A 25,372-nucleotide genomic window follows, 5' to 3' on the forward strand; every position below is an offset into this window, starting at 1 on the left:
AAATTGGCATCACAAAAGCTTAACTATTGTTGCTTAACAGATTCAATTGTACCATTGTTTGGGTCACATAAACATACGACATACTGCGTGAGCTTAACATATAAACACCTACACTTTAATACTTAGTTGAACTTAATTAACTGGCCTACTGGATTAAGATGTCCCTTACCTACCCCTAGTGGTGGTAGATGTGGTACTCTGGTCGTCACATCCTCCTCCACTGGTCGTCAAATTACCATCACAGGAAGTATGGCGTCAGGTCTCCCTATGGGTCTTGTTTAGTTCACGAATTTTTTTGGTTTTGACTTCTATAACATTTTCGTTTATATTTGACAAATATTGTCCAATCATGGATTGACTAGGCAATTAGAGTGACTCTTACTCGGGTGGTTGTTCAAAGTTGAAAATTGGACTGACATGCAACTTATATAGGTTGAAAAATGTACTTCAACCCTTAAATTACATGTATGTTTGGGACTGCTCCACCAATTTTGCACCATAAACTCTCCAACAAAAAGTAGCTCCATAAAAAACTAAGTTTTTGGAGCACCCTTTTAGCTCTCGCAACTCCATTTTTTTCTAGAACAGGAACCGTGGAGCTATAGCTATTTGACTAAAAATATGGAGCGGAGAAGTCCCAAACAAAAGCCCTATGAAACTAGGTAACATGCACCATTTAAGTATGTAACTATTGAAACTAGATGAATTTAGTCCTCCTACCAGTTTCAAAGATGGTTTTCTATTTTGCAAAAATAATAAAAATCATGTTTACTATCTAAAAAGAACATATAGTTGCTTATGGTCTACTTATTACATGAAAAAAATATGAAACTATCATCATTTTTTTGAAAATGTTATCTACATGCTTACAGTCGATATATATAGTTGCTTGAAACTGATTTATTTTTATTTATTCTTTATTGCTCGTAGTCATGCTCAAATATTTATTTAAAACAAATATGATAAATAGACCCTACATCTAGATATAACATCTTTAGTAGGAAAATTTGAACTAGTTTCACATTTTCTTATTTTTTAGAGATCAAACCTGAATTTGTTATTTTTAGAAAATCAAAAACTACCTTTGAAATTCAAATTTGTCCGGTTTCTACAATTAAGGGTGTCCATTACCTAACTTTTTAAGGCAATCCATTACCCAGTTTTGTAATTCAAGGTTGAAAATCGGATTCATGTGCAGCTTGGAGATTGAAAAATATACTTTATCCATAGTATAAAGTTGAAATCAGACTACCATACGAATTGAATGTTGGGAAGTATACTTTACCCTTTTTTATCACCCAGGACTTGGAATCAGAAAAAAAAAAACATGACTCTACTGTTCGTTTTGTGACTTTTAATGTTCGTTTAGCATCGTGATTTGTTCTCCGGTAATCCGTGCATGTATTTTCTAACGACGGCAGCTGCAGGACTGTGGAAGAGATTTGCTGGACAATTGGGTCTTGGCTTTTGCTCGGCAAGTGACAAGAAAAAGATGCCCTTTGTCCCTATGAAAGTTTCCGCATATGACAGCACGACCTTTTTAGATAAAAAATGCATTGCTTTTGTCATATTAAACAACCATTTAGTTTAAACATATATGGACAGGTCAACAGTGGGTGCTTGCGTGTTTTGTTTTTGCATACATGTAATTGTTTAATATATGATGAAAGAGCTAAGCCATTGCTAGTGTCACCAACGTTTGATATTCAGCGCGATGGTGAAGATTTGGAATGGTGAACAATATTTTTCTAATCTTCTGTCCGGGGTGCATTTACAAGGCAAAGTCATTGGATCATCTTTCACTTCACGGTCATTATCTGTCCATCTGAACTTAACCGCTTGTACATACAATATTTTCTTGTCACTGTTAGCTGTATTATCTCGGATGTCTTATGAAAAGATATCAGGATAAAAAAACAAACTTGTTTTGGCATGCTCTTAGTGAAGAAATTCTTCTCTTTCTGAGAGTAACTGAACAAAGTATGTGTTGTATTATTAGTTGGACTTACATTACATTTCTTTAAACCATTTGGTTGTTCCACTATCTGAACTGGTTAACAGACCTGCAACAATGTTGGATTGGTCCACATGCATGTAACTGGAGAAGCTGAAATTCAGTGAGTATTCAGTCTTTCGACATGTAGTACTTCAATCAGAAAATAGAATGGTGCTAGAAATTTTCTGCAAATATATTCTTAAAATTCATATAACCTATTTACCCCGTCATTGTTTTGTTCTGAACAGGGTAAAAATTCATAGAGCAGCAACTTGCCTGACTACTTATTTAGAGAGATGTCTGAACAAGTTAATGACCCTATCAAGAAACAAGTACTTGGGTCTATGAGAATTAGATATCATCTGAATGCCTGAACGAACACCACTAAGGTATTGCTAATGGCCCCAGTGTGACCTCAACGATAGGGAATTAAGCTCGCAGTTGAATAATCAAGCTGCAAAGTGAGATAATCAAGCTGCCTGGCGTTCATACATATTGACTTAATGAGTCGGCCAGTGGTTGAGTGATGCCGTTTCTTTTCCATGCATCTTTCACAATCGCTGTCTTTCCATTGCTGACATTGCTCTGGCTTTCAGCAGCTCAGCTGTTAGCCATTGGTGTGCTCCTGATCAGTTGCAGCATGGCCCGGCCGTACAGGAAGGAGTACTTGCCTGAGCCCTATAGGGCTACAGCTAAGGCCGAAGAAAATTGTTCTTCAAATACCTTTTTTGTTTTTTTATCTGCGTCGTTGTTCTATGGCTCCTAATCATTGTCTATATAAGGTCAGTTTAACCTACATCTTGAGAGCTGTATTCATCATCACTACTAGATCGAAGACTAACCAAATCTGACATTCTGACAAATGGAGCGACTTCATTCAGGGCCCCGGGGAGTGCAGAAGCTTCCGTACATTACTGAACACGAGTTCCTCTGTTCTTTTCTGAAAATGAAACTGTCCACCACTCCAAGCGTCGAGACAGTCATGTGATGTCCAAGCAAATCATTCAGGCACGAGACAGTTACGCCACGCCCAAGCGCAATCGATCACGCGCTGCTTGTTCCTTGCTGGTAGCTGTAGCGCAGAATCGCAGATAGATGTATCAATCATCAGCGAGGATCTCAGTTAAGTTCAGACGTTCAGTTGCAAGGATGCTGATGCCAACGCATGGCTGGGTGCCTTACATTTGGAGGTAGAAAGGAACTGGGCAAGAGCGTGTGGTTGTGTTGTGCTGACCGGGCTCTGATTCTACTACCTTCAGGCTTTCAGCTAGCTAGCTGCTGCGCAGATTTCGGAGTCCTGGAATGCACACACGCTCCAAATGTCACGCTCGATTCAGCAAGAGGACTTTGTCCATGTCCACTAAACAAATCAGGTGCCACGCACGTGAGAGCACTGCATTGTTCATGGGAGATGCCACCCATGGCAAGTGGCATATATATGCCTCTGTTCGTTCTCTGTTCATCCTTCAGCATGCTCTCAAACTTTCAAGGTTTGGCCATTGATATCGTCTTTAGTCTCCCAAGATTTATCGTACCGAAATCATACTACTAGATTTGCCTTCTGAAATTCTCTCCTTTTTTTTTCATGAGGACGTGCCTGGGCAACTGGAATTCAGATGCATGTCAGCAATGTAGAACTGTTAGCCAATTCAAGTATCACAATAAGTATGGATAGAGTAATTATATCTTGCTCCGTTCTATGTTTACCATCCTCGGCAAGTCGGCATAGCCAAAGTTCGATTCTTTTTTGTCGTCTCTTATTTTATTATTGATTGATTGAACGTACGTATGCTCCATTGGTTAATTACTTAATATGTAGTCCAATATTTCTTTTCTCATAATGCATATGCGATAGCGTTTAAGTTTTTTGTTTTGTTTTTTTATAGCGTTTATAAGCTGGAAACGTGTGATACGTCGTCCAATCTTATAAATTATGGCAAATTGTGATGGGCCGACTGTTTTTTTCAGATGATGATCATGGGCCAGATTGCCCTATTAGATGTAACGATGAAACATAAAAGGCCAACGATGGGCCGACTGTTTCTTCAATGAATTTGTATATTAACCTAAAACAATCAGATGTTAAGTATTTCCTCTGTTCCTTTTTTTTTGAGAAACAGGAATCTGATTCAAACGTCCTACCGAGCGAGGTAGCTTTTGGCTCATCATGAACTAGAGCATGTTTGATTTCTCAGAATTTTTGCGACTTCTAGTGAGACCAAAAAGTTTGACTTGTATCAATTTTTCACAACTTCTACCAAATTTGGTTATATTGTTTGGTTTGCAGTTAAAAAGTTACTGGTGCTCCATTTTATCGGTCTCTAGTTCATTTTACGTCCCAAATTGCAAATCTTTAATTTTTATTGCCCGCACAGCGCGCCACACAAATTTGATGACACCAAAACTTGTCTGATCTTCATCTAAAATTTCTGATCTTCATCTAAAATTTCTGGTGCGTGCCATAGTTTTTTATAGTCTCCTAAAACAGTGGCAAATAGACAAACAATGATATACTTTGGCTCTTTCGTGCCTAAAGTTGTGGTGCATGTTCCTGTTGACTTTGCCGTTCTTTGGGCCTTGTTTACTTAAAAAAAAATTTACAAAATGTAAACAGTAGCACTTTCGTTTGTATTTGACAAATATTGTTTAATTATAGGCTAAGTAGACTCAAAAGATTTATCTCGCAAATTATATGCAAACTGTGTAATTAGTTATTTTTTTTACTTATATTTAATGCTTCATGCATGTGCCGCAAGATTTGATGTGACGAGAAATCTGAAAAATTTTGCAAAATTTTTTAGAACTAAACAAGACCTTGATCGCCTAATTTTTCTTCCAACATCCACGTGCAGCAGCCAGATCTAGAACGTGGAGTCACATGGCACAGGCAAAGGGCATAAATAAAAAAGATGTGGATCCTCTCAATCCAGCTTCCCGAGTGAGCACGCATAAACAGTAGCACAGAAATTTGATACGCCTTGATGAAGAATACATGGCAAAAGACACAAATTAAAGCAAGCATAGCAGACCGATCAATTTCTGCATTAACATTTTATTGCAAGCTAGCACCGTGCAGCCATAATTTTAGTAGTACACATCACATGGCAAACAAACCATACATGCTATCTCTGACTCTCTGTTATTTCTTTTTTCATCGTTTTTCACCCTTGATTATGTAGCACATACATATGCATGACACCCGTGAAACATTACATCAGCAACTGGTATGTATCCTACTCCAGGCATCTGTTCCACCTGCTTTCAAGCCAACATCGTCAACATCTTGAGATCGATCCAGCAAAGATCAAAACCAAACAAAAAAAAAGAACTTTTAATTGTTCAAGAGCAATAATCTAGGCGTATAAGTATGTGCATGGTGTTCGGCCAGAGCCCAGCCCAAATCACCTGCATCTGCGTATGGAAGCGCACGGCGTAGCTAGGCGGCGAGGGGGGAGATCAGTCGCTGTCGCTGCTGCTGCTGCTGTGGCCGTCATGGTCGTGGCCCTCGCCGTGCTTCTTCTCCTTCTTCTTCTTCTTGTCCTTCTTCTCCTTGTGGTCCTTGTCCTTGTGCTCGCCGGACTTCTCGCCGTGCTCGCCGGTGATCTTGTCCTTGATCTTCTCCACGATGCCCTCCTTGTGCTCCCCGTCCTTCTTGTGGTGCTCCTCGGCCTTCTTGTGCTCCTCCTTCTTGTGCTCGTCGTCCTTCTTGTGGTCGCCCCCCATGTGGAGCGTCTCCTCGATCTTGTGGATGATGCCAGACATGGTGGTGACTTGTCTTTTTTTTCTCAAGAAAAGGGATTGGAATGCTAGCTATGCGTCCGTCGGTGATCTTGGTTGGTTCTTCGGCGCCGGTATTTATAGAGGCCGAGGGGATGGCTAGGTGCTCCGCGAGGCTTGCGGTGGGGTGTGTGAAGAAATGGAAGGCCAATCGGATAAGAAGGACGTGATGGCACTAAATAAAGGAGAAAGCGTAAATTAAAGATACCAATTGCTTTGCTTACCAACTACGGTACCACCCTTTTTGCTCCATAGAAATTCCACCTGCATTATTTCTTTCCCATATATTTTTAGCCCAAAAACAAAATATTTTAAGTTTCTGTGTTTTGGAAATAAATGGGGCCAAAAATTTTCGACCCCAAATTGTGCAGTATCAAACTGAGCATTAAATAGAGGTTGTTTTTCAAAATATTTTAGAACTAAACACCAAAACTAAAAAAATTAGTGTTAGATTTTTAGTGGCTTGTTTAAAGTTTTAGGATTTTAGGGTTTTTGCAAAAAAAAAAAAACTAAACAACCCTTGGAATGTGCATGCAGTGGATTGTCGAGCCCTCAACCAAGACCGTGTTTACTTCTAAAAAATTTTGCAAAACTTTCAAAATTCTCCATCACATCGAATCTTGTGGTACATGCATGGAGCATTAGATATAGATAAAAAAATTAACTAATTACATAATTTACGTGCAATTTGTGAGATGAATCTTTTGAGCCTAGTTAGGCCTTGTTTAGATCCAAAAAGTTTTTGAATTCTGACACTGTAGCATTTTCTTTTTATTTGACAAACATTGTCTAATTATGGAGTAACTAGGCTTAGGCCTTGTTTAGATCCAAAAATTTTTGGAATTTTGGCACTATAATATTTTCGTTTTTATTTGACAAACATTGTCCAATCATGGGTAACTAGGCTTAAAAGATTCGCCTCGTGATTTACAGGCAAACTGTGCAATTAGTTTTTCTTTTCATCTATATTTAATGTTTCATACATGTGCCACAAGATTCGATGTGATAGGGAATCTTGAAAAGTTTTTGGTTTTTGGGTGAACTAAACAAGGCCTTAAAAGATTGGTCTCGCGGTTTATAGACAAACTATGCAATTAGTTTTTATTTTTATCTATATTTAATGCTTCATGTATGTGCTGCAAGATTTGATGTGACGGAGAATCTTAAAAAGTTTTTAGTTTTTTGGATGAACTAAACAAGGCCTAAACAATACCTTAGTCCATAATGAGACAATTTTTATCAAATACAAACAAAAAAATACTACAGTATTATTTTTTCAAAAAAAATTCAACTAAACAAGGCCCAAAATCTATCCATCGAAAAGTCATAGGGTGGTGTAATTTGCCATTGGTGCAGTTACACATAAAGTTTACAAGATTCTTTATCACATTAAATCTTGTGGCATATGCATAGAGTATTAAATATTAATAAAAAAATAACCAATTCTACAGTTTGCTTATAAATCGCGATACGAATTTTTTGAATCTAATTAATCTTGTCAAATATAAACAAAATACTACAGTGTCAAAATCCAAAAGATTTTAGATCCTAACACGCTCTAATTTCAAGTTTCATCCCTTGTCCCCAGTCTTGCAAGATTAATGGGGGCAAAGTCCGGCCTGGTTTAGTTCACCCTAAAAAACAAAAAAGTTTTCAAGATTTCTCGTCACATCGAATCTTACAACATATGCATTAAACACTAGATATAGATGAAAACAAAAACTAATTGAACAGTATACCAATCGCGAGACGAACCTTTTGACCCTAATTAGTCCATAATTAGATAATATTTGTCACAAACAAACGAAGGTGCTACAGTCTCAAAATCCAAAAACTTTTCACAACTTAACAAGGCCTGACAATACGACCGAGGCAAGTGCTGATCGAAGCGCATACGATCGAGAGTGCAAGGACACTAGGTGTAATGCGTGTGATAGGGAAGACAGCGTGAGGTGAGGTCGTCGGCGGGCGACAAGTTGTGGGCACCGTCCATCCCCCGTGCTAGCGATCCGGCGACGTGCGCCGCGTGGAATCCGACGGCACTGTCGGCAGCAGCGAGTGGACGAACGCGGGTCCTTCGCTGGGCGGTCCGCGGTCGTGCAGGTGCAGCTGCCTGCGTCTGGGCCGGCCAGCCACAGCCAGTAGGCATCGCCCGCGTAGGTGCGGCTCACGTTGTCTTCGTGTAGTACGTATACTGGGACGCGGGTCTGGGCTTGGGCGGTGCCCCAGAGGACACCGACCCCCTTTTTTTCTCTCAAAATCTTGGGCGGTGCCGTGGAGGCACATGGACCGCGGAATCCTGGCGATTGCGAGGTGCCGAGGTGGAGGTGCTCGTGAGCTGTGACTACCTCCATTTGTAATGATAAAGGCCTTGTTTAGTTTCCAAAAAAATTTGCAAAATTTTTCAGATTCCCCGTCACATCAAATCTTTAGAAGTATACATGGAGTATTAAATATAGACGAAAATAAAAACTAATTACACAGTTTGGTCGGAATTTACGAGACGAATCTTTTGAGCCTAGTTAGTTCATGATTGGACAATCTTTGTCAAATACAAACGAAAGTGCTACTATTCCTATTTTGCAAAATTTTTTTGGAACTAAACAAAACAAAACCCGGGTGCTGCTGCATGGCTCCAAAACAATCGAGCAGCCTTTAGCTTTTTCCCTGAAACAAACAAAATGATCCCCTGTTTCAAAGTGTAGAGTAAAATGAAATCACCAGTTCTTAAATTTGGTTCGGATCGGATGCCATCTAGTCTATAGGTTCTAAATTTTTCAAAATACACATTCAGGCACCTAAAATTACTAACTGTGTCCTGTGGGATTCAAATTATCATGACTTGCATTCAAAAATGTGTATTTTTCAAAATACACATTCAGGCACCTAAAATTATCATAACGTGGTTCCCACCAAAAAAAAGGCGATGATCCCAACTTCGCCCCATCTCTCCACACGACCGCACCTTTTACTGATTGGGGTATAGAATCTGATGCCATGTCGACATGAATGATTGACATACGGTTCATTGTTATAAAGATACGTGTCCATCCACCACCGATCGCTCGAGTCTTGACGCTGCCTCCAGCGATGAAGTCCGACTGCTTCTTTCAGCAAAAAAAAAAAAAAAGCTGATCAAGAAAATAGAAAATGCTCAACCTGTGTGCTTGTTTAGTGGTTTTGTATGGTTCATTTGACTGATCACGTATATTGTGATGTCCATCATCGCTGAGTCCATAAAAGATAACCGACTAAAACTCACCCATTTTACCTTTTGATCAAGGCAATTTGTTTTTATTGCATGACCAATTTCATTGACGAATAACATAGCCAACTCATTTTCTCTGTGTCTATTGATATATATTCCATAGCTGGAAATACTCTGTGTGGTCTAGGCTGCTGGTATTTTCTGTTGTTTTTTTTTTCAAGTGAAAAATTCATACATGATAACTTCATCCTGTAAAAACAGATTTGGTAGAGTGCCTATTGGAACAAATAGGACAGCTACAAAGACATACCATATTCTATCCAAATTCAATAGGCCAGTTGTATCTACAAAATGCACAAGAAATATCTGCTTTGAGCCCCTGCCACCCTTTTGGCAAATTGTTTGGAGATGTGCTTATGTGGAACTTGTTTGAGCTATGGTCCCACACTCCCACTTAGCTGTATGCAGTGCTTCAGTGGCAGTGGCAGTGGCAGCGACAGCTACTGTTTTTACAACGATGCAGTTGCATCATTATTTCAATGTTGATGGCATGCCAGCAGCAACAGAAAATTCTAGTCCATCGAATAAAACGTGCAATCCTAAATCTGATGTTGCATGGGGAAAAATTCTTATAAAACGGTATAAGCACTCCCCATCTTGAACCTGAAAATGTGCAATAATCTCAAAACGCAGCGCATTTCCTATGGACCATTTCATAGTGCTCCAGGCCTCTAAATGACTAACCCAAGCAGTTGAAAGCAAACAGCTCATGCTTAGTGCAATTCAATGGCATAAACAAACTGACCTGTATATCACACCGGCCATGCCTGCCCAACGGAAGTCCATACCAAGATCCACTTAACCACAAAGACAGACCATATAATCCATAATTCCACAACACATAGGCACATTGTGATAGTAGAATTAGGTCATTCGGCTATTGTTAAGAAACAGTTGAAAACAGAACAGCTCATAGCTACATCCAGAGGACTAGCTCACTGATCAGAAAAGACCGAAATAGTACTCCAGTGATAAGAGACATGCCAAGCAAGGATCATGCCAAAAGTCTCGAGCCATGGCAAATGCTTAAAAAGTAACACCAACTACGTCAAGGATGAGCCTACTCTGTCACATCAACGGTAACTTGTTACAGCAAACCTAGTCCCTTCACCGAAGCAGCCAGATCACTTGCCCCTTAGCTTTTCAAGGTCAGGGAGATCTGCAAACAAGCAAAGCTGTTAGAACATGAAGCATAGGTGGTTGTCAGTTTGTTTACTAGGCACGTATAGTATGGAGTCTTGGTGTAGTAAGTCAGTAAAGTAAAGTTTGAATAGCTTTATTCTTTAACTCTAAAAGTTCCCATAGGCACTGAAAGATAACTTCAAATTTTCATTAACATATTAAACACAGATGGCCTGCTATTGCTACCATGCAGAACAATAGAAGATAAAAAAGAACAGTGGTATGAATAAGAAAACCAGTAGAGTCTGAAAAGAATACAAATGTCCAATTGAAATGGAAGCTTTGAATTAGCTTCTATATTTCAGATGGGCAAGGCATGCATTTTAAGCCTAGGGCCTAGTCGGTAGACTTTATGAGTGATAATCTTGTACACTGACCATCTGGCTTAAAATTTATATCAAAAGGGAGCAAGAGTGAGCAAGAGGTGGAGAGTAAAAGATGGGCACTCACAAAGCATCCCATCGTCATCATCACTTTCATCTCCTTCATTTGCCTGCAACAATGTGAAGATAGCAATGAGTATTTCAAGCAGTCATACAAGTGCTATATTCAAACCAACAAAAAAATATTGTTTCATATACCTCATCAAAGCCATCATCTGAATCTCCAGAGACCTCTGCAAGAAATTGCTTGTCAGGTACGAATGGATAGACAAAGAATGCAACATTTGTAACTAATGTCCAGATATAAAAGTGAAAAAAAAAACTAGAGCTGCAATATACAAGAGTGTGCTCTAGCCACTGAAATAAAGGCATAATAACAGTAATACAGCAGTTATGTAGCCATATATTTAACATTAGCTGCCACTACTTGAGAAGAATGGAACATTTAAAACTGAATTAGTTGTCACCAAAATGCTTGTCTATTGTCATGTAATACATCAGTGCCTAAGCAAACTGAGAATATGTACTACAGACTTGATCCTTAGACACGATGTATTGTCAACCATAGCATTAATGTGATAAAATCAGGATCTGTCAGAACTGGATACTAGTAGAAATGTAAAAGAATCTAAAATAAATTATAGTCGCTTGTTAACAAAATCAAACTAGTTTAAAATGAAGACTTCATAGTCACCCCCACAACAAATCCATGTTCCACCAAAAGAATACACATTTCATCAATTTAAACTACTGAATTCCAACCTGGCTTTCTTCTACTGAATTCCAACCTGGCTTTCCTTTTTACGACCCTTTATTCATAGTGAATTCAGAATGACTCTAGACCAAAAACAATCGCATACATCTGGGGATGTATATCATTAGCACATACCAGACTCTTCATCCTCATCACACCATTTGTTCCAGTCAACTTTGATGTATGGATGTTTTTTCTCTGACTTCAGCAAGCGCTTCCACCAACCTTTCTTTTCTTTCTGGATTGAACAGATTATGTTTCGCAAGCCCATATTTGTCTTCGTTTTACTTCCCTATAGACCAAGCAAAATTATGGTAAGCCCATTAACCATTCAAATAAGAAATTGGTGCTATCTTTGACCAATACTGTATGGGAAATTATGCAGCAGCAAGCAACTCTAAAGATAAGCATCTAATTTCATTACTCATTTGTTGAAATTGAGCCCGTATTGAAATCCAGGACATCAACCAACAATTACTTTTTTTAAAAAACAACATCAAACAACAATTACTTACCTCTGGCAGTACTGAACCAAAAAGCTCCAAAGTGAAGCTAAACGGTTCCCCATGGGCAACAGCAGACAAGGTAAAGAGGCCCTTAGCATCAGTCTTCAACACAACATCTTTCGCATCTGGCAGTGAGATAGTCAAGTAAATCTTCTCGGAGCGCTGAGCCCACAAAACCTCAGGTTGGCGGCTGCATTCCAAAGAAATGGCGTAGTCACAGTAAATCAATTACACTTTGATTAGAACGGATACGAGTACAAATAGCTCAAGTTAGGGTTCGGGTGCACAATTTTGCACAGCAGAGAGGGAAGAGATGGAGCAGGCATACCCGGTGTGCTGGGTTCCCGTCGTCGGCAAAGCGCCCGACGAAGACATGGGCACCTGGCCGTAGGGCGGCGGCGTTTGACCTAGTTGTCGGTTGTCGCGCACGCGAGGTGAAGTGAGAAGAAAAACAGAATTTTTTTAGAGGAAACAACTAAAATATAAGATTGACAAACAGGTATCGGGTGTGAACATAGGACAAGAGTTCTTCCGGGGCTTACAGCTTTGCTTCTTCGCGCCCGCTACTGGGCCGATTTCAGTAAGTGCACGCGCCTGACTAGGCTAGTTCATTAGAGAAAGCGGCCCATTAAACTGGCTCGGTCTATCTCCATTTTTCTTTCTTTTTTTCCTTCTTTAGCCATGACACTTGGTTCTTTTTTTTTTCTGTTTTTATTTTGTTTCTAACTTTTTTCATTATCATAACTCATCGCTAATAGTTATATATATTTGTTCGGATCCACTAATGAAGAAATTTTCCTTTTTGATCCCTAGCCTAGCGTACAATTTGTCATTGGTCTATTTTAAATCGTGTTCTGGTTGATTTTTATAACCTTTATATCTTAGAGTATCATTAAATCAACGTGAAGTCAAACCAAGTGAAGCTTTTTGATAATTATTAGAGATATATGATTTTAATATGGTTACTGAGAAAAATTATTTGATTTCAAATATGGATAGAGCTAAGGTTCACATAGTATGGGAAGATGAGATGAAGGAATATACTAAGTTGGGGTCTTTGAGAGACTAAGAGGAGACGAAGGACAAGTGGTGGCATGTAGTATACATATGCTGCACTATCCAGATGGATCCAACATGTATTGATTTGATAAGCATCTGGTGCTCGAGAATACCTAAGACACCTAAACCCATGTTTTAACTTAGTGGGCAGAGTTTGCGAAAACTAGGGCGGTCCTGTTTTCCTAGAAATTTTGAGATGTTCTCTGAGTGAGGATTTTTAAATTTTGGGATGCTCAGAAATTCCAAGGCCTAGGAAGACTTTATCTCTAACGGCTAGTAGGTCTAGAAATCAAGTGACCCGGCCTGTAAAACCAAGTTATCCAGTTTTTATCGACTAGTGTAACGACTAGTTTTTTTTGGAATGAGTATTTATACCTCTCGTCATCTCTTTATTGGGTTGTTGGTTCCTGACATACTTGAACTATTTCCTTGTGAGAACTCTCCTCGACCCACTCTACATGAGATTGTGTAATTCTTTCTATACCTAAGCGTTGGGTTAAAAGAGATTAATTTACTAATCCAAGAGAGCAAACCAAAATCTTGAGCACTTGTAGTAAGTCAATAATCTTGTGAAGCATTGTTACTCTCGATGGTCAAGCCGCGTAGATGGCTAGGCGTAATCTGGTGAGCTTCCGATCTTGTCAAAAGCCATAGGAAAGTATGTGAGGGATTCGATCCTGCCACTAAAAAGAAAAAGATCAAACTATTGAAATAGGGAAAGTGGTTGGAAGACACTTGACTAGCTTTGACATTTAGTGGTTGCTCGTGTCTTCCTCAACGAAGACATGGTTTAAGTTGAAACCTCAGTAAATCAATTATCGTGTCTCCTTTGTGTTCTGAATAAGGTAATCTAGTTTTAACTAATAACAACAATTGTGAAGTTTTATTTTTTTAGAATTTTAAAATTTTTTGAGGAGAGCACTGACTTTATTTATTCATTAAGATAAGAATTACAAACTCTACCCAGGTGCTTAAAAAATAAATATGTCTGTCCATCGATAAATTTATAGAGCTTCTAGCTAATATATAGGCGTCAAAATCCGCTCTAGCGGAACTCCTTCTAAGATTTATCTCCCGGACAATTGATCCATTTCTGCTGAACCCCTTGTCTAGTAAACTCCTCACCGCATTGTACAGTCAGTCACAACTCTCTGGCCAACGCGAGATCTTCACGGTCTGAGTGCCCTTGCCGTCACTTGGATAGACACCCCCTAAGTACTCCCTCCATCTCTAAAAAAATCAATTACCGTAACACTTTAGTTTGTATTTGCAAGACAAATCTTTTGAGCCTAATTAATTCATAATTAGACAATAATTATTAAATACAAACAAAAATACTATAATAGTCAAAACTAAAAAAATTTGCGAACAAAATAAGGCCTTACCCGCACTTGATGGCAATGCCTTCGAGAGGAAGGCAGTTACAAAATCAACATCCCAGCGGCTTTCCAATCGGAACCTGCCACATGTTACCGTCCACGTCACAGCCCCGCTGGCGTCCCACCTCAAAATCGCTATCCCATCCTTCAAAATTGAAATTCATATTGTGAAAAACAAAACAATATAGAGGGGGGAACAAGAAAAAGGTAGAAACCCCCCTTTCCTTCCTCTTCGATCCCGACGACGCCGAGCGGGGGGCGGCGATGGAATACTCAGGCGGCGGCGCGACGCTGTCGGAGATGTACCAGAGCGCGCGGCGGCTGCTACTCTCGGCGCGCGACGGCGTGGCCCGCGTCGAGCGCCTCGCCTCGGCGCCCACTTCGTCCTCCTACTCCTCGGCGCCGCTCGTCGGTGGCGGCGCTGCGGGGGACCCCGCGGTCGCTGAGGAGGTGCGGCGAGAGGTGGCGCAGATCCAGGGGCTGTGCGCGCAGATGGACCGGCTCTGGCGATCCATCCCCGCCAAGGGCCAGCGGGACCTCTGGAAGAGGTGAGGATCCTCCTCAGATCCCTGATTCCTTCTAGCTGCTCGGTTACAATTGGTTGTGCCGATCTTTAGTTGGTAATGAGATGAGAGATCTCGCACAGCTTGCGCCGCAGACCATAGCTTTATCTTAGCAAATTTTGTCGTGAACTCGTGATATTTGCCAGTTCAGTCGGTAGGACGTGAAATTTGTGTCAAGGAGCCAAGGAGTAACCGAACTAAATTAACCATGGCACTGGGAATTTGCTTGTGAGTGTGTGGCTGGTAGAGTATTTCTCGGTATTCTGCTCTTAGACTTTCGTTCTGCTTATAAGTTTGTGGCATGCATGGATAAGCATCAATGAAGCAATTTGGTAGAGTATCTCTCGGTTTTCTGCTGTTAGACTTTTGTTCAGCTTATAAGTTTTTGGCATGCATGGATAAGCATCAATGAATCAATTCGCATGTTGAATTCATTTTTAGCATGCCAAGTTTACTGTTTTCGTTGTCTGACCATTAACTAGTTAGTTTTGCCATTATGATCAGTCTCAATTTTGTTTCCGCATAGTTCGCTTGTCTTATAAGCCATACTTTTTCTACCACGTGTTGAGAGGTTCTGAAAAGTCATGGCTGAAAATACTCTTCGCGACCTATTATGAGAGGAAAACACTGCTGGCTGGTAGAAAAAGTATGGCTTATAAGACAATTCTTTATTCATGAGCCAAAAAGTTGAGGTGGACTTGCTTTGTGAGTATGTAGGCCCGTTTTGTACAGCTCTTAATGGCTCCAGCTCTGGCTGATGTGATATTGTAGCTACACCGTTGAAGCTGTTTTCCTCTCTCCTTCTCAAAACAATGGGCAGCCAGTAAGGCCACGTTTTATGTCTCCTCCAGTTACTATAGCGTGGAGCCAGAGCAAGAGAGAGCCATGTTCCAAGAACATGCTGTTTGTTTCTCTGCAGAACTTATTGGGTCTCATTCTAAATACCGAGTAAGAAGTACATATGTATGAAATTAATGGTATAAAGTCAGCTATTTTGCACTTAACGCTAGTATGAATAGTGCAAACTGAAGCTTCCCTTAGAATTAACTAGGAGTCTAGGACTAGCAATACTCCGCAGTACAGGTGCGCATGGCAGTATAGAAAATTATGTGTTGTTATTTGATTCTTTCACATGTTAATCAGTAAGCGGAAATATTTCGATGCACTTCGATTTACTAGTAAAGTTAGCAGTTCTCACAAGAATTGGAACAAGCAACTATGCAAACATGCACTTAGGATCTTCATTTCCTACTCGTTATTCCTAATTGATTAGCAGTTCTTATCTTTGTGTATTTACTTATTCACCTTCAGGGTGCAATCAAATGATGTAACCATGCACAAATACATCATTCATTCCCTGGAGATGTTATTAACCATTTAGCCCTTGATTGCAAATAGAGCCAATTGACCTTGAATTGCATGTGGGTGATTGTCCCTTTACCAGATCTTGTACTCCCTCCATTCCAAATGGCCTTTTAAGATACATTGCTTTTACTATGTATCTAGACATAGTGTATATCTAAGCACATAGCAAAAACTATGTATTTACAAAAGTCAAAACATCTTACAATTTGGAATGGAGGGAGTAGTACTTTAAATAATTTGGCATATGACTTGAACACATTGAAGCACAGGAATCTGTTCTTTCTTGTATCTGTTTCTTGAAGCAGACTCTTACCTTTTAGGTTAACAATTTCTGGTTCCACGGGTAATAGGTATAGATAACAGTTTATGGCCCTCTGTCGTTTAGTTCGAGAGGTTTCAGTAGCACTAGTAACTTCTAGGATCTATATGAAACTGATATGCTTAGGTCTGTAAGACTCGTGCTTTACAATGCTGCATGGATCGTCCAAATTGTTCATAGTGTTGGCCTTGAAATTCGTGAAAAAACAGTGTTATTGTCATGAAAGTTCTCCATAAGCCATTAAAATTCTTGTGGGAGAACATGATCTCTGCACTCTCTAGTGCAACCTGTCCACTTCCTCAAACCTAAAAAGCCCAAGTGTCATTAGGCTGGATGCTGGCACGCATCATGCTGTTTGCTGTGTGGACATGTGATCTTTTTTTAGAGAGCCATTTCACGTGGTGGATATCACAGAAATGCTTTTGTATATGCTTTAGGCTGTGAGTTCCACTTCAATGTAGAAAGTCCATAGCTTGTGTGGGCTAGGAATAGGAGCTATGTTGGTGGAGTGTTAAGTTTATGACACATTATTTTTTGTGTCTTTGCAGAAAAGTGGAGCAGCTGTCTGAAGAGGTTGATTCATTGAAGGAAACCCTTGACAAGCATTCTTTGCGTCAGAAAAAACGAATTCTGGAAGCAAAAGAAAGGGCTGAGCTATTTGAGAGAGCTGTAATAATTCCTTTGAGCAATAATATGGTCTTTTTCTTCCCCCATATGATCTCATTGTTTAGTTAAAGAACTGAAATTTTGTTGATGCAGAATGGTGAATCTTCACATGTCCTCCGAATATTTGACGACGAAGCCCAAGCGAAGCAATCAGCTCGTAACTCCTCAAGAATGCTTGAAGAAGCTTATGAGACAGGAGTGGCTATCCTTCACAAGTACGCTGACCAGAGGGATCGACTGAAGGTAACACACAGTGTCCATTCACGATAGAGCATCAGTTTGAAGTTGAACTGTGGACAGAAGATTACTGAATATGATCAATCCTAATGGCTCTTAATGGCCTAATAACTTGTCCTGCTAATAGCCATCGTCACTGCATTGCAGAGTGCTCAAAGGAAAGCTTTGGATGTCCTGAACACTGTTGGTCTATCGAACTCTGTTTTGAAGCTAATCGAGAGGCGGCACCGTGTGGACAAGTGGATCGCGTATGCTGGTATGATCATCACCGTAGTGGTGATGATTGCGTTTTGGCGGTTAACGCATTAGTGCTTGGGCTGTGTTTGTTGCATATTTCTATCCGAGATATGATATGTACAATGTGCAAATGTGGGAAACAGGGTAGATTCAGATGGTGCAAAATTTTTCGCTGGCAGTTATGTTTGCCTCGCCGGTCCTTCGCACGCATGGTTGATGGCGTCATATGTAAAAGCAGTTCCTTCACGGCATAGTTACAAATCCAATGCCGGCCCCCCAACTGGGTTAAATATTCAAATTCCTTTGTATGCATGCCGCTGTGTAGTCTATTGTTACGACTTTCATGTAAGTACAGAAGCTTTTGCGGGATACACAAGAGAAATGGCGCTGTATTATTTCAGTACGAAATATTGTATTCGTAGCTCATGAATGGGAACGTGCTCATCTGAATACATGTGAACTATAGGAATGAAATAGCATCTCAGTAGCATAACTCTATCAAGCCTGCAGTTGAATGACACAAAATACGGCAAACCTGTGAGACGGGCAAACCTGTGAGACGTGAAGTTTCAGATGTAACTGAAGAAAATATTTGTATGTGAGACGTGAAGTTTCAGATGTAACTGAAGAAAATATTTTTAACTAGCGCATATGTTCCTGGTTTGGGACGATGGTTTTTTAGTCTTTCACCACCAACAGGGAGACATATTGAGGTTATTAGGTTAAAAAAGCAGCCAGTCCACTTTTTATTCTGGACTGATTCATGGTTGGAATCCAAACCCTTATTTTCTTTTATGTATGTGATGATAAGAACATTACTGTAAGAGGATTCATTGAGAAACAGGGGTTGATCTCATTCAAGAGATGGTTGCCACCTTTCTTGAATGATCAATGACAATGAGTACGATCCAAGGCTCTGATCAGCAACCATATAGAGATCAGTTGTCATTCTCACTTCCCAATGCACTGTTCTCTTCTCTCAATACACCTATTTCTTTTTACAATACATCTCTATCTCTATTTCTTTCTTTCTATCTCATTATTTCTTAGTTTTTGTGCACCACATGTTTTCATTCATTCTTAATTTCCATGTCAAAATCTAAAACGTCAAATACTTTGGGAGAGAGGGGGTAGTTATTATATGGTTAGCACTTTATTTTGATGGATTGACAAGGTAATAGGTTTCATACAAAGCAGGGGCTCAAACGTAATGGAACTAAACATAAACTAAAGCTTAAAATGATAATTTAAATAAATAATGATTAAGACACTAGCTATAAAAGACTGGTAACAAGAAGAAATAAGATAAAATAACTAGATAAAGTATTCTTTTTAAAAAAGTGCTGGATTTGTTAGTTGGATGGTCATGTATATTTTGGTTTTCCAGTTCGATATATAACTAGAATCGGACTCGACAATGGTAGTTAGTAAGAAATGGACCTTTTCTTTCCTGTTATGACTGTAATAGAAATGAGGTTCCTTGAGCCTTGTCCAAGAAAAAAGTAAGAGAATAAGGCTATGGAGTTTCATCCGACTTTCATTAGTATGTAATATTAGGTTGTGATATAAGCATTTTTTATGATATGACAATATTTTTAAAAAGAGAGGCAAATTGGGTTCCGTGTAGATAAAATTCTCTTGGTTCAGTTTTCAACTCTAGATGAGTCATGAATTTAAATGTCTATGAAACAATAAAATGAAACCATGCATTAAGAGTAGTTGCTTTTATCCATATTTTGTTTCGCTGATAAGTCATGGCAGAAAATATTGTTGACGATTTATTGTGAGAAAAAAACACTGCTGAATGGTTGGCTGAAATATTTATTGCTGGCACATTTTTTAAGGACAACTTTGAGTACATTTTCTCTATAATCATTTGCTAAACAAACAAAAATTTGTATTGATTGGTTGACTTCGTCGGTTGTGTGTTATCTTTGTGTGTAGGTGGGTTGCTTAGAGTTAATAATCATATATGTTGCCATGTTTAGATTTTTCATGGGTTTTGTTCTTTTATGAAATCGTGGGACTAAAGTTTTTAGACCTAATGTAAACAAAAACAATTTTTCTTTTTTTATTTGATGAACAAAGCTCCTGTCACTAGCCCTGTTTAGATACTCTAACTAAGTTAGAGGTTAGAATTATTTTCTAGCTTATGACTAGCCCTCAACTAACTCTAGCCAAAGAGGTGTTTGGATGCAAGTGTTAGATTGACAATAAATGTACTTTCTCAATCATTTGGCTCCTTTCCAGCCGAATTTTATGTGGGAGACTATTGTGTGGCCTCCCCCCGCTCACGGCTCCGGCTTGGGGTGGGTGATAGGGAGGGAGGCTGGAGCCCCTCACGCAGCCAGAGAGGAGCTTTTCGCCGTCGTCCTAGAGAATGGCTCCGTAGAGCCCAAGCCCCGAGAACCCCTCTGCCGCTGGCGCTTGCAAGTTGAGGTTGAGATGCGTGACTCTAGGGCCGCACGGTTGGGAGCGCCACGTGTCGAAGCCATCTCCGTCCATCGACGAGAGGCGGCGGCAAGGCAGGCTTATGGCGGCAGCGCTAGTTCCCAAGAGGCGATGGCGTAGTTGCGGGTTTGCCGCGTGTGGGGATCGGAAGAGTAACCGGTCGCGTTACAGGAGCCGATCCCGCACGGCAAAAACAACGCTTTTCCTATGCGCCCCACCTCAAATAGCCCAAATAAGCACCTCTTTGGGGGATAGTTTTTTTAGATAGGTTAGATGGAAATAACCTCAATCTAATTCTCATATTTAGATACTTTAAAAAGCTATTTGAGACTTAAATAGCTAAATCTAACTCTAACCATGGATCCAAACAGTGCCACTGTGTTGAAAAAAAAAAACAAGGCAAGAAGCACAAACCATGCTGGTCGGTAGCGTTCACATGGCGAGCGGACAGGCAACCGAGTCATTTGCTTCCGCCGCCGCTCGTCCGGTCCCTCACTCCCCCTCTCTAGTCTCTACAGTCTCCACATCGCACCAGCTGGGCGCGTCCTGCCTGTCGATCCAGTCATTGGGTCCGCCAAGCGGTTTCCCCGCGAAAACGCGGGCGGCCGCCCCGGCGAGCAGAGCGTGAGCGACCAACCAGACCTTCCTTCCTTCCCGCCTCGTCCAGTCGCCCGTCCTGCCGCCTGCCTGCGACACGAGGCCACGGACCACGGTTCCGTGAAAAATCCACCGGTGGTATCACCTGCACCGCGCCGCGTCGTCGTGGACCTCCAGCCACGCCACGCCACGCCACGCCCCACCCCGGCACCCCCCCCATCATATCCATCGTCGCCCGCGGTTTTTCACCCACACCACCCACGAGCTGCCTTTATACTAACGTGCCGGCTCTGCTCCCCACGCATGCTCCTGCTCATTCCCGGCCGCGCCGCGGTTCTTGCATGCTTTTCGTCGGCGCCAGGGGATCTGCGGACGGAAAAGGGAAACTGTCTCGGCCGTCAATTTAAACCCCGCGGCAAGACCGGATTTATATATTTTGCTGGAAAGGCAGATCTTGATCTTGATCGGTTCCTGCTGCCGCTGCTGCTAGCTTCTGTCTGCTCTGCTGGGGGGGCTTGTACGAACGTACGTGTTGATGAAGACGACGGTGGAAGGGAGCGGCGGCGGCGGCGGCGCCCCGGCCGCGGTCAAGAGGCGGCGGAGGGATGCACCTGGTGGCAGGCGACGGAGCGTCGGCGTGAGCGTGCGGCGGCGCGTGCAGGTGGACGCGACGACGACCGCGCCGGCGCCGCTCCAGAGTCTGCTTGCCGCGTGCCGCCGCGCGTTCGGAGGCCCCGGGACCGTGCCGGCGCCCGACGACGTCGCCCTCATCAGAGACATCCTCGGTACGTACGCCGCCCCGGCCCCAAATGCTCTGTCTTGTGTGCTACTACTGTAATTGTCAGTAGCAAGCTGTGAAACCTTCTTCTGATCTGTGCATGCGAGATGTGTAAACCTTATACTCCAGCCTAGCTAGCTAGCTACACGGCTGGCTAGTAATATTGTTCTTACTCGAAATGAACATCGATCTTATCGACACCCTCGTCATCAGCTCCTTCAATTCGCCTGGCCTGTATTGTGCATTTCGATCGGGCTTCTATATGTATCGGAGTATCATCAATCAATGAGTCTGCCTTGTTCAGTTGCTAATCATGTCCTTTAATTCCTTTGCAGACAAGATGGGACCAGAAGATGTGCACCTGAGAGCCGTCACCAAGGCCGCGGCGGCGGCTTCCTTCCCTCGAACACATCCTAATCCTATCATCACACGAACCACCATTTACAAATGCAAAAACTTCTCGGTACGTGAACTGAAATGCATGTGTTAACTTCACGTACGCGAGCCTACTAAACAGGATCGATCGGAGATTAATTTCTTGGCCATCATATATATGCTTTGTGATATATCTGCATGCAGATCGTCATCTTCTTGCTGCCCTCAGGCACGGTGATCCCTCTGCACGACCACCCCGGGATGACGGTGTTCAGCAAGCTTCTCCTGGGCTCGCTGCACGTCACGTCGTACGACTGGCTCGTCGACGCCGGCGGCGGCCCTCCCGCCGTCGTTGGCGGCGGAGGCAATGATCGCCGTAAGTTTAATTTCTTCGATCTGTCTGCTACCAGGTCTGATGCATATGGTCGGTCGACAAATTAAGCGAGCGCGCCTGAGCAGCAGTAGGTTGTGCATGCTGTATATGCAGTACTGAGGCTGGCGAAGCGGGTGGTGGACGCCGACCTGAGCGCGCCGTGCGACGCCCTGGTGCTGTTCCCGGAGTCCGGCGGGAACATGCACCGGTTCGCCGCCGCCACGGCGTGCGCGGTCCTCGACGTCCTCGGCCCGCCCTACTCCGGCGACCGGGACTGCACCTACTACCAGGACTTGCCATACCGCCATCATCATCACGACAACGACGATGCAGGTAGTAATATAATGCAACTACTTGTGTGCTGCTCCTACCTTATGTCATCACAAACATCTATCATCATGATCCGTGTAATGCTAATTTAAACTTTTAGCGACTCACCGTTCAACGCTAATTTAAACTTTTAGCAACAGACGTTAGATGCTATTTAAGGGTTGTGGTGTAGTGAATACTGACATGCATATACATAGAGCTACTAGTATATATAGTAGTATATTATAACCTCGATCGGTAACTTAGGCCTTGTTTAGTTCCAAAATATTTTGCAAAATCGACACTGTAGCTTTTTCGTTTGTATTTGACAAATATTATCCAATTATAGACTAACTAGGTTCAAAAGATTCGTCTCGTCAATTTCGACCAAACTGTGCAATTAGTTTTTATTTTTATCTATATTTAATACTTCATGCATGTGTCTAAAGATTCGATGTGACGGAAAATCTGAAAAATTTTGCAAAATTTTTTGGAAGTAAACAAGGCTTATATGTATGCATCTTTCGCGCGCAGATGAGGCCGCCGGGGACGGCGACGTCCCTGCCACTGCCACGGATGGTGAGCGTCTGGGGTGGCTGCTGGAGACGCGCAAGCCCAAGGAATTGCAGATGTACGAGGTGCCGTACAGGGGCCCTCCGATCCTATAGAAGAAGAGAAGCGACCTGCAATTCAGTGTTGGCAGCAGCAGGGAGCCAGCTGCAGCTATCACAGATGCATGCATGCATGGGAACATAAAATGTGTAGCACGTGCAGAATGCTGTTGGCAAAGATGTGTACTGGGCGTGTGAAATGTCTCCGGAGAAATCGGTTGGTATTTGTTAGTACAAAGTAGACCGACAGCGGATGAACTAATGGATACGCGAGTGTACGCTTCAGAATTCAGAGTGCGCGTGTCCACCCGCACTCGTTTTCTTTTTATCGTTCATCCGCTTCATGGCGCAATCATCCGTGGTGGCTCGATCGGTCCTCTATCTCCAGTGAATACCTCTTCTAAGCTTAGTAGATGCAGGGTGCAAAGCTCACCGGGCCGGCGGATTTGTTGGCAAGACCGCAAGAGAATCGGAGGCGTAGTTTATTTGTGCGTTGAAAAAAAAATCTCTTTTATGTCCCACATCTCAGTTTTATAGGAGCTATGGTACCATAGTGTATAAGTGAGGCAAAGATTCGGATGTTTTTCTCGACCTATGTGAGAAGATTTTCTTTTTAGACATAATGTCTAATGTTGTCTCACCTCCGAGGGAGTTTTCCTTTTAAGCTTAGTAGATGCGTGGTCAGCGTTTAGAGTGTAGTTTGCGATATATTGGACTTGTTTGTTTTTTATTATAATCGGTTTCTAGACCAGAATATATAAGCGAGAATCCGACCTAAATGCGTTGATTGTTTCTTAATTGTTTTATCATAGCGGTGGCAACAATCGGCCTTTAAACTACAACTCTCAATCTTTGTACAGCGAGCGGCCCCTTGTGTTTCGTCCACCGTCATCGATTTTCATTTGCTATCCCCTCTCCTCACTCAAGCGGCTAGACCCCCATCCCCTAGGGTAAGTTTATTTTGCCCTTGAGGGCATATGCCCTCACTCTCCTATCCATTGGATTCGTTTTGAGAAGTGTGTAAATACATATCTCAATACGCCCCTGCATCGGCACGCCCCTTCCCTCCCTTCTCCCCTTCGTGCGCCGCTCCTCTAGTCTGGCACCAGCGTACCACTCTTCTCCCTCTCGTTAGTTCGGCACTGGGGCGGCAACGCGCCTCCCATTTCAGACAGAGCTATGGAGGCGCTCACGGGTGACCGAATCGAATATGAGGAAGATGAGGGGGCATAGAAATCTTTTTACACTCAGAATTGCCACAATAATCCAGAGCTACCAAACACCTTGATTCTCTAAGCTTAGATCTTTCCTACTGTTGCTTATGAAAAAAATCCTGATTAGATTATAATTGATTTTCATATAAATGGTCCCAAACAGGATACGGCACAAAGGCCACAAGCTGACAACATGCATGAGCGAAGTTGTTGCGCACGCTACGGATGAATCAGAGGAGAGACATCAGTCATGCATGGACAGTTGTATTAGGCCTTGTTTAGTTCACAAAAATTTTCAAGATTTCTCGTCACATCGAATTTCTGGATGTATGCATGAAATATTAAATAAAAATAAAAATAAAAACTAATTACATAGTTTATATGTAATTTGCGAGATGAATCTTTTAAGCCTAACTAGTTAGTCTATGATTAAATAATAATTACCAAATACAAACGAAAAGTGTTACAGTAGCCAAAACCAACCCCCTCCCACTAAACAAGGCCTTAATTTCCATCCATGCAATGGCTAAATTAACTGGATCATGTGTAGATAAGCACCGACACACGTACAGTATGACGCGATTAAATGTGAGTCGAATCTGTCAGCCATTCAGCAGTAATTTTTTTTTTCACAACAAATCAGGCAACAATGCTTTTTGTTATATACACACGTTGACTGCTGCTTTGCATGCGTACACGTTCACCACGAAACCCGACTGGATTGCATTGGCAGGTAGAGTAAGGCTTTGTTTACTTCTACCTAAAATTCAAAAAAAAATTCAAGATTTTATTATCATATTGAATATTTTCATATTTAAAATGCATTGATAATTGAATATAGACAAAAAAACACAATTTATCTGTAATTTTAGAGAGAAATCTTTTAAATCTATTTAATTCATAGTTAGATAATAATCTATCCCTACTACTAAATTGTAAAAATTTTAGTCTGTCCTAAAATTTTTCTGCCATC

At 41.6% G+C, this 25,372-nt stretch overlaps 4 protein-coding genes across 4 annotated transcripts; 2 read left to right on the plus strand and 2 right to left on the minus strand.

Moving 5' to 3' along the window:
• On the minus strand, positions 5,006 to 5,921 carry LOC8057216 (dehydrin HIRD11). Its single transcript, XM_002466685.2, has 2 exons — positions 5,402 to 5,921; positions 5,006 to 5,251 (listed from the first exon to the last, which is right to left on the minus strand). The coding sequence occupies exon 1, from the start codon at positions 5,756 to 5,758 to the stop codon at positions 5,453 to 5,455; it is 306 nt and encodes a 101-aa protein (XP_002466730.1). The 5' UTR covers positions 5,759 to 5,921; the 3' UTR covers positions 5,006 to 5,251; positions 5,402 to 5,452.
• Positions 9,774 to 12,354, minus strand: LOC8057217 (uncharacterized protein At3g03773). The gene is made up of 6 exons (XM_021457174.1): positions 12,195 to 12,354; positions 11,876 to 12,056; positions 11,496 to 11,652; positions 10,805 to 10,839; positions 10,674 to 10,716; positions 9,774 to 10,200 (listed from the first exon to the last, which is right to left on the minus strand). Exons 1-6 carry the CDS (start codon positions 12,239 to 12,241, stop codon positions 10,166 to 10,168), a joined length of 498 nt encoding a protein of 165 aa, XP_021312849.1. The 5' UTR covers positions 12,242 to 12,354; the 3' UTR covers positions 9,774 to 10,165.
• Positions 14,473 to 18,115, plus strand: LOC8057218 (membrin-11). The gene is made up of 4 exons (XM_002464092.2): positions 14,473 to 14,852; positions 17,100 to 17,220; positions 17,311 to 17,460; positions 17,602 to 18,115. The coding sequence occupies exons 1-4, from the start codon at positions 14,569 to 14,571 to the stop codon at positions 17,761 to 17,763; spliced, it is 717 nt and encodes a 238-aa protein (XP_002464137.1). The 5' UTR covers positions 14,473 to 14,568; the 3' UTR covers positions 17,764 to 18,115.
• Positions 20,900 to 23,808, plus strand: LOC8056774 (plant cysteine oxidase 2). Its single transcript, XM_002464093.2, has 5 exons — positions 20,900 to 21,524; positions 21,853 to 21,980; positions 22,097 to 22,268; positions 22,380 to 22,598; positions 23,109 to 23,808. The coding sequence occupies exons 1-5, from the start codon at positions 21,275 to 21,277 to the stop codon at positions 23,240 to 23,242; spliced, it is 903 nt and encodes a 300-aa protein (XP_002464138.1). The 5' UTR covers positions 20,900 to 21,274; the 3' UTR covers positions 23,243 to 23,808.

The sequence above is a fragment of the Sorghum bicolor genome, chromosome 1 (assembly GCF_000003195.3).
Source record: "Sorghum bicolor cultivar BTx623 chromosome 1, Sorghum_bicolor_NCBIv3, whole genome shotgun sequence".
Taxonomy (NCBI): domain Eukaryota; kingdom Viridiplantae; phylum Streptophyta; class Magnoliopsida; order Poales; family Poaceae; genus Sorghum; species Sorghum bicolor.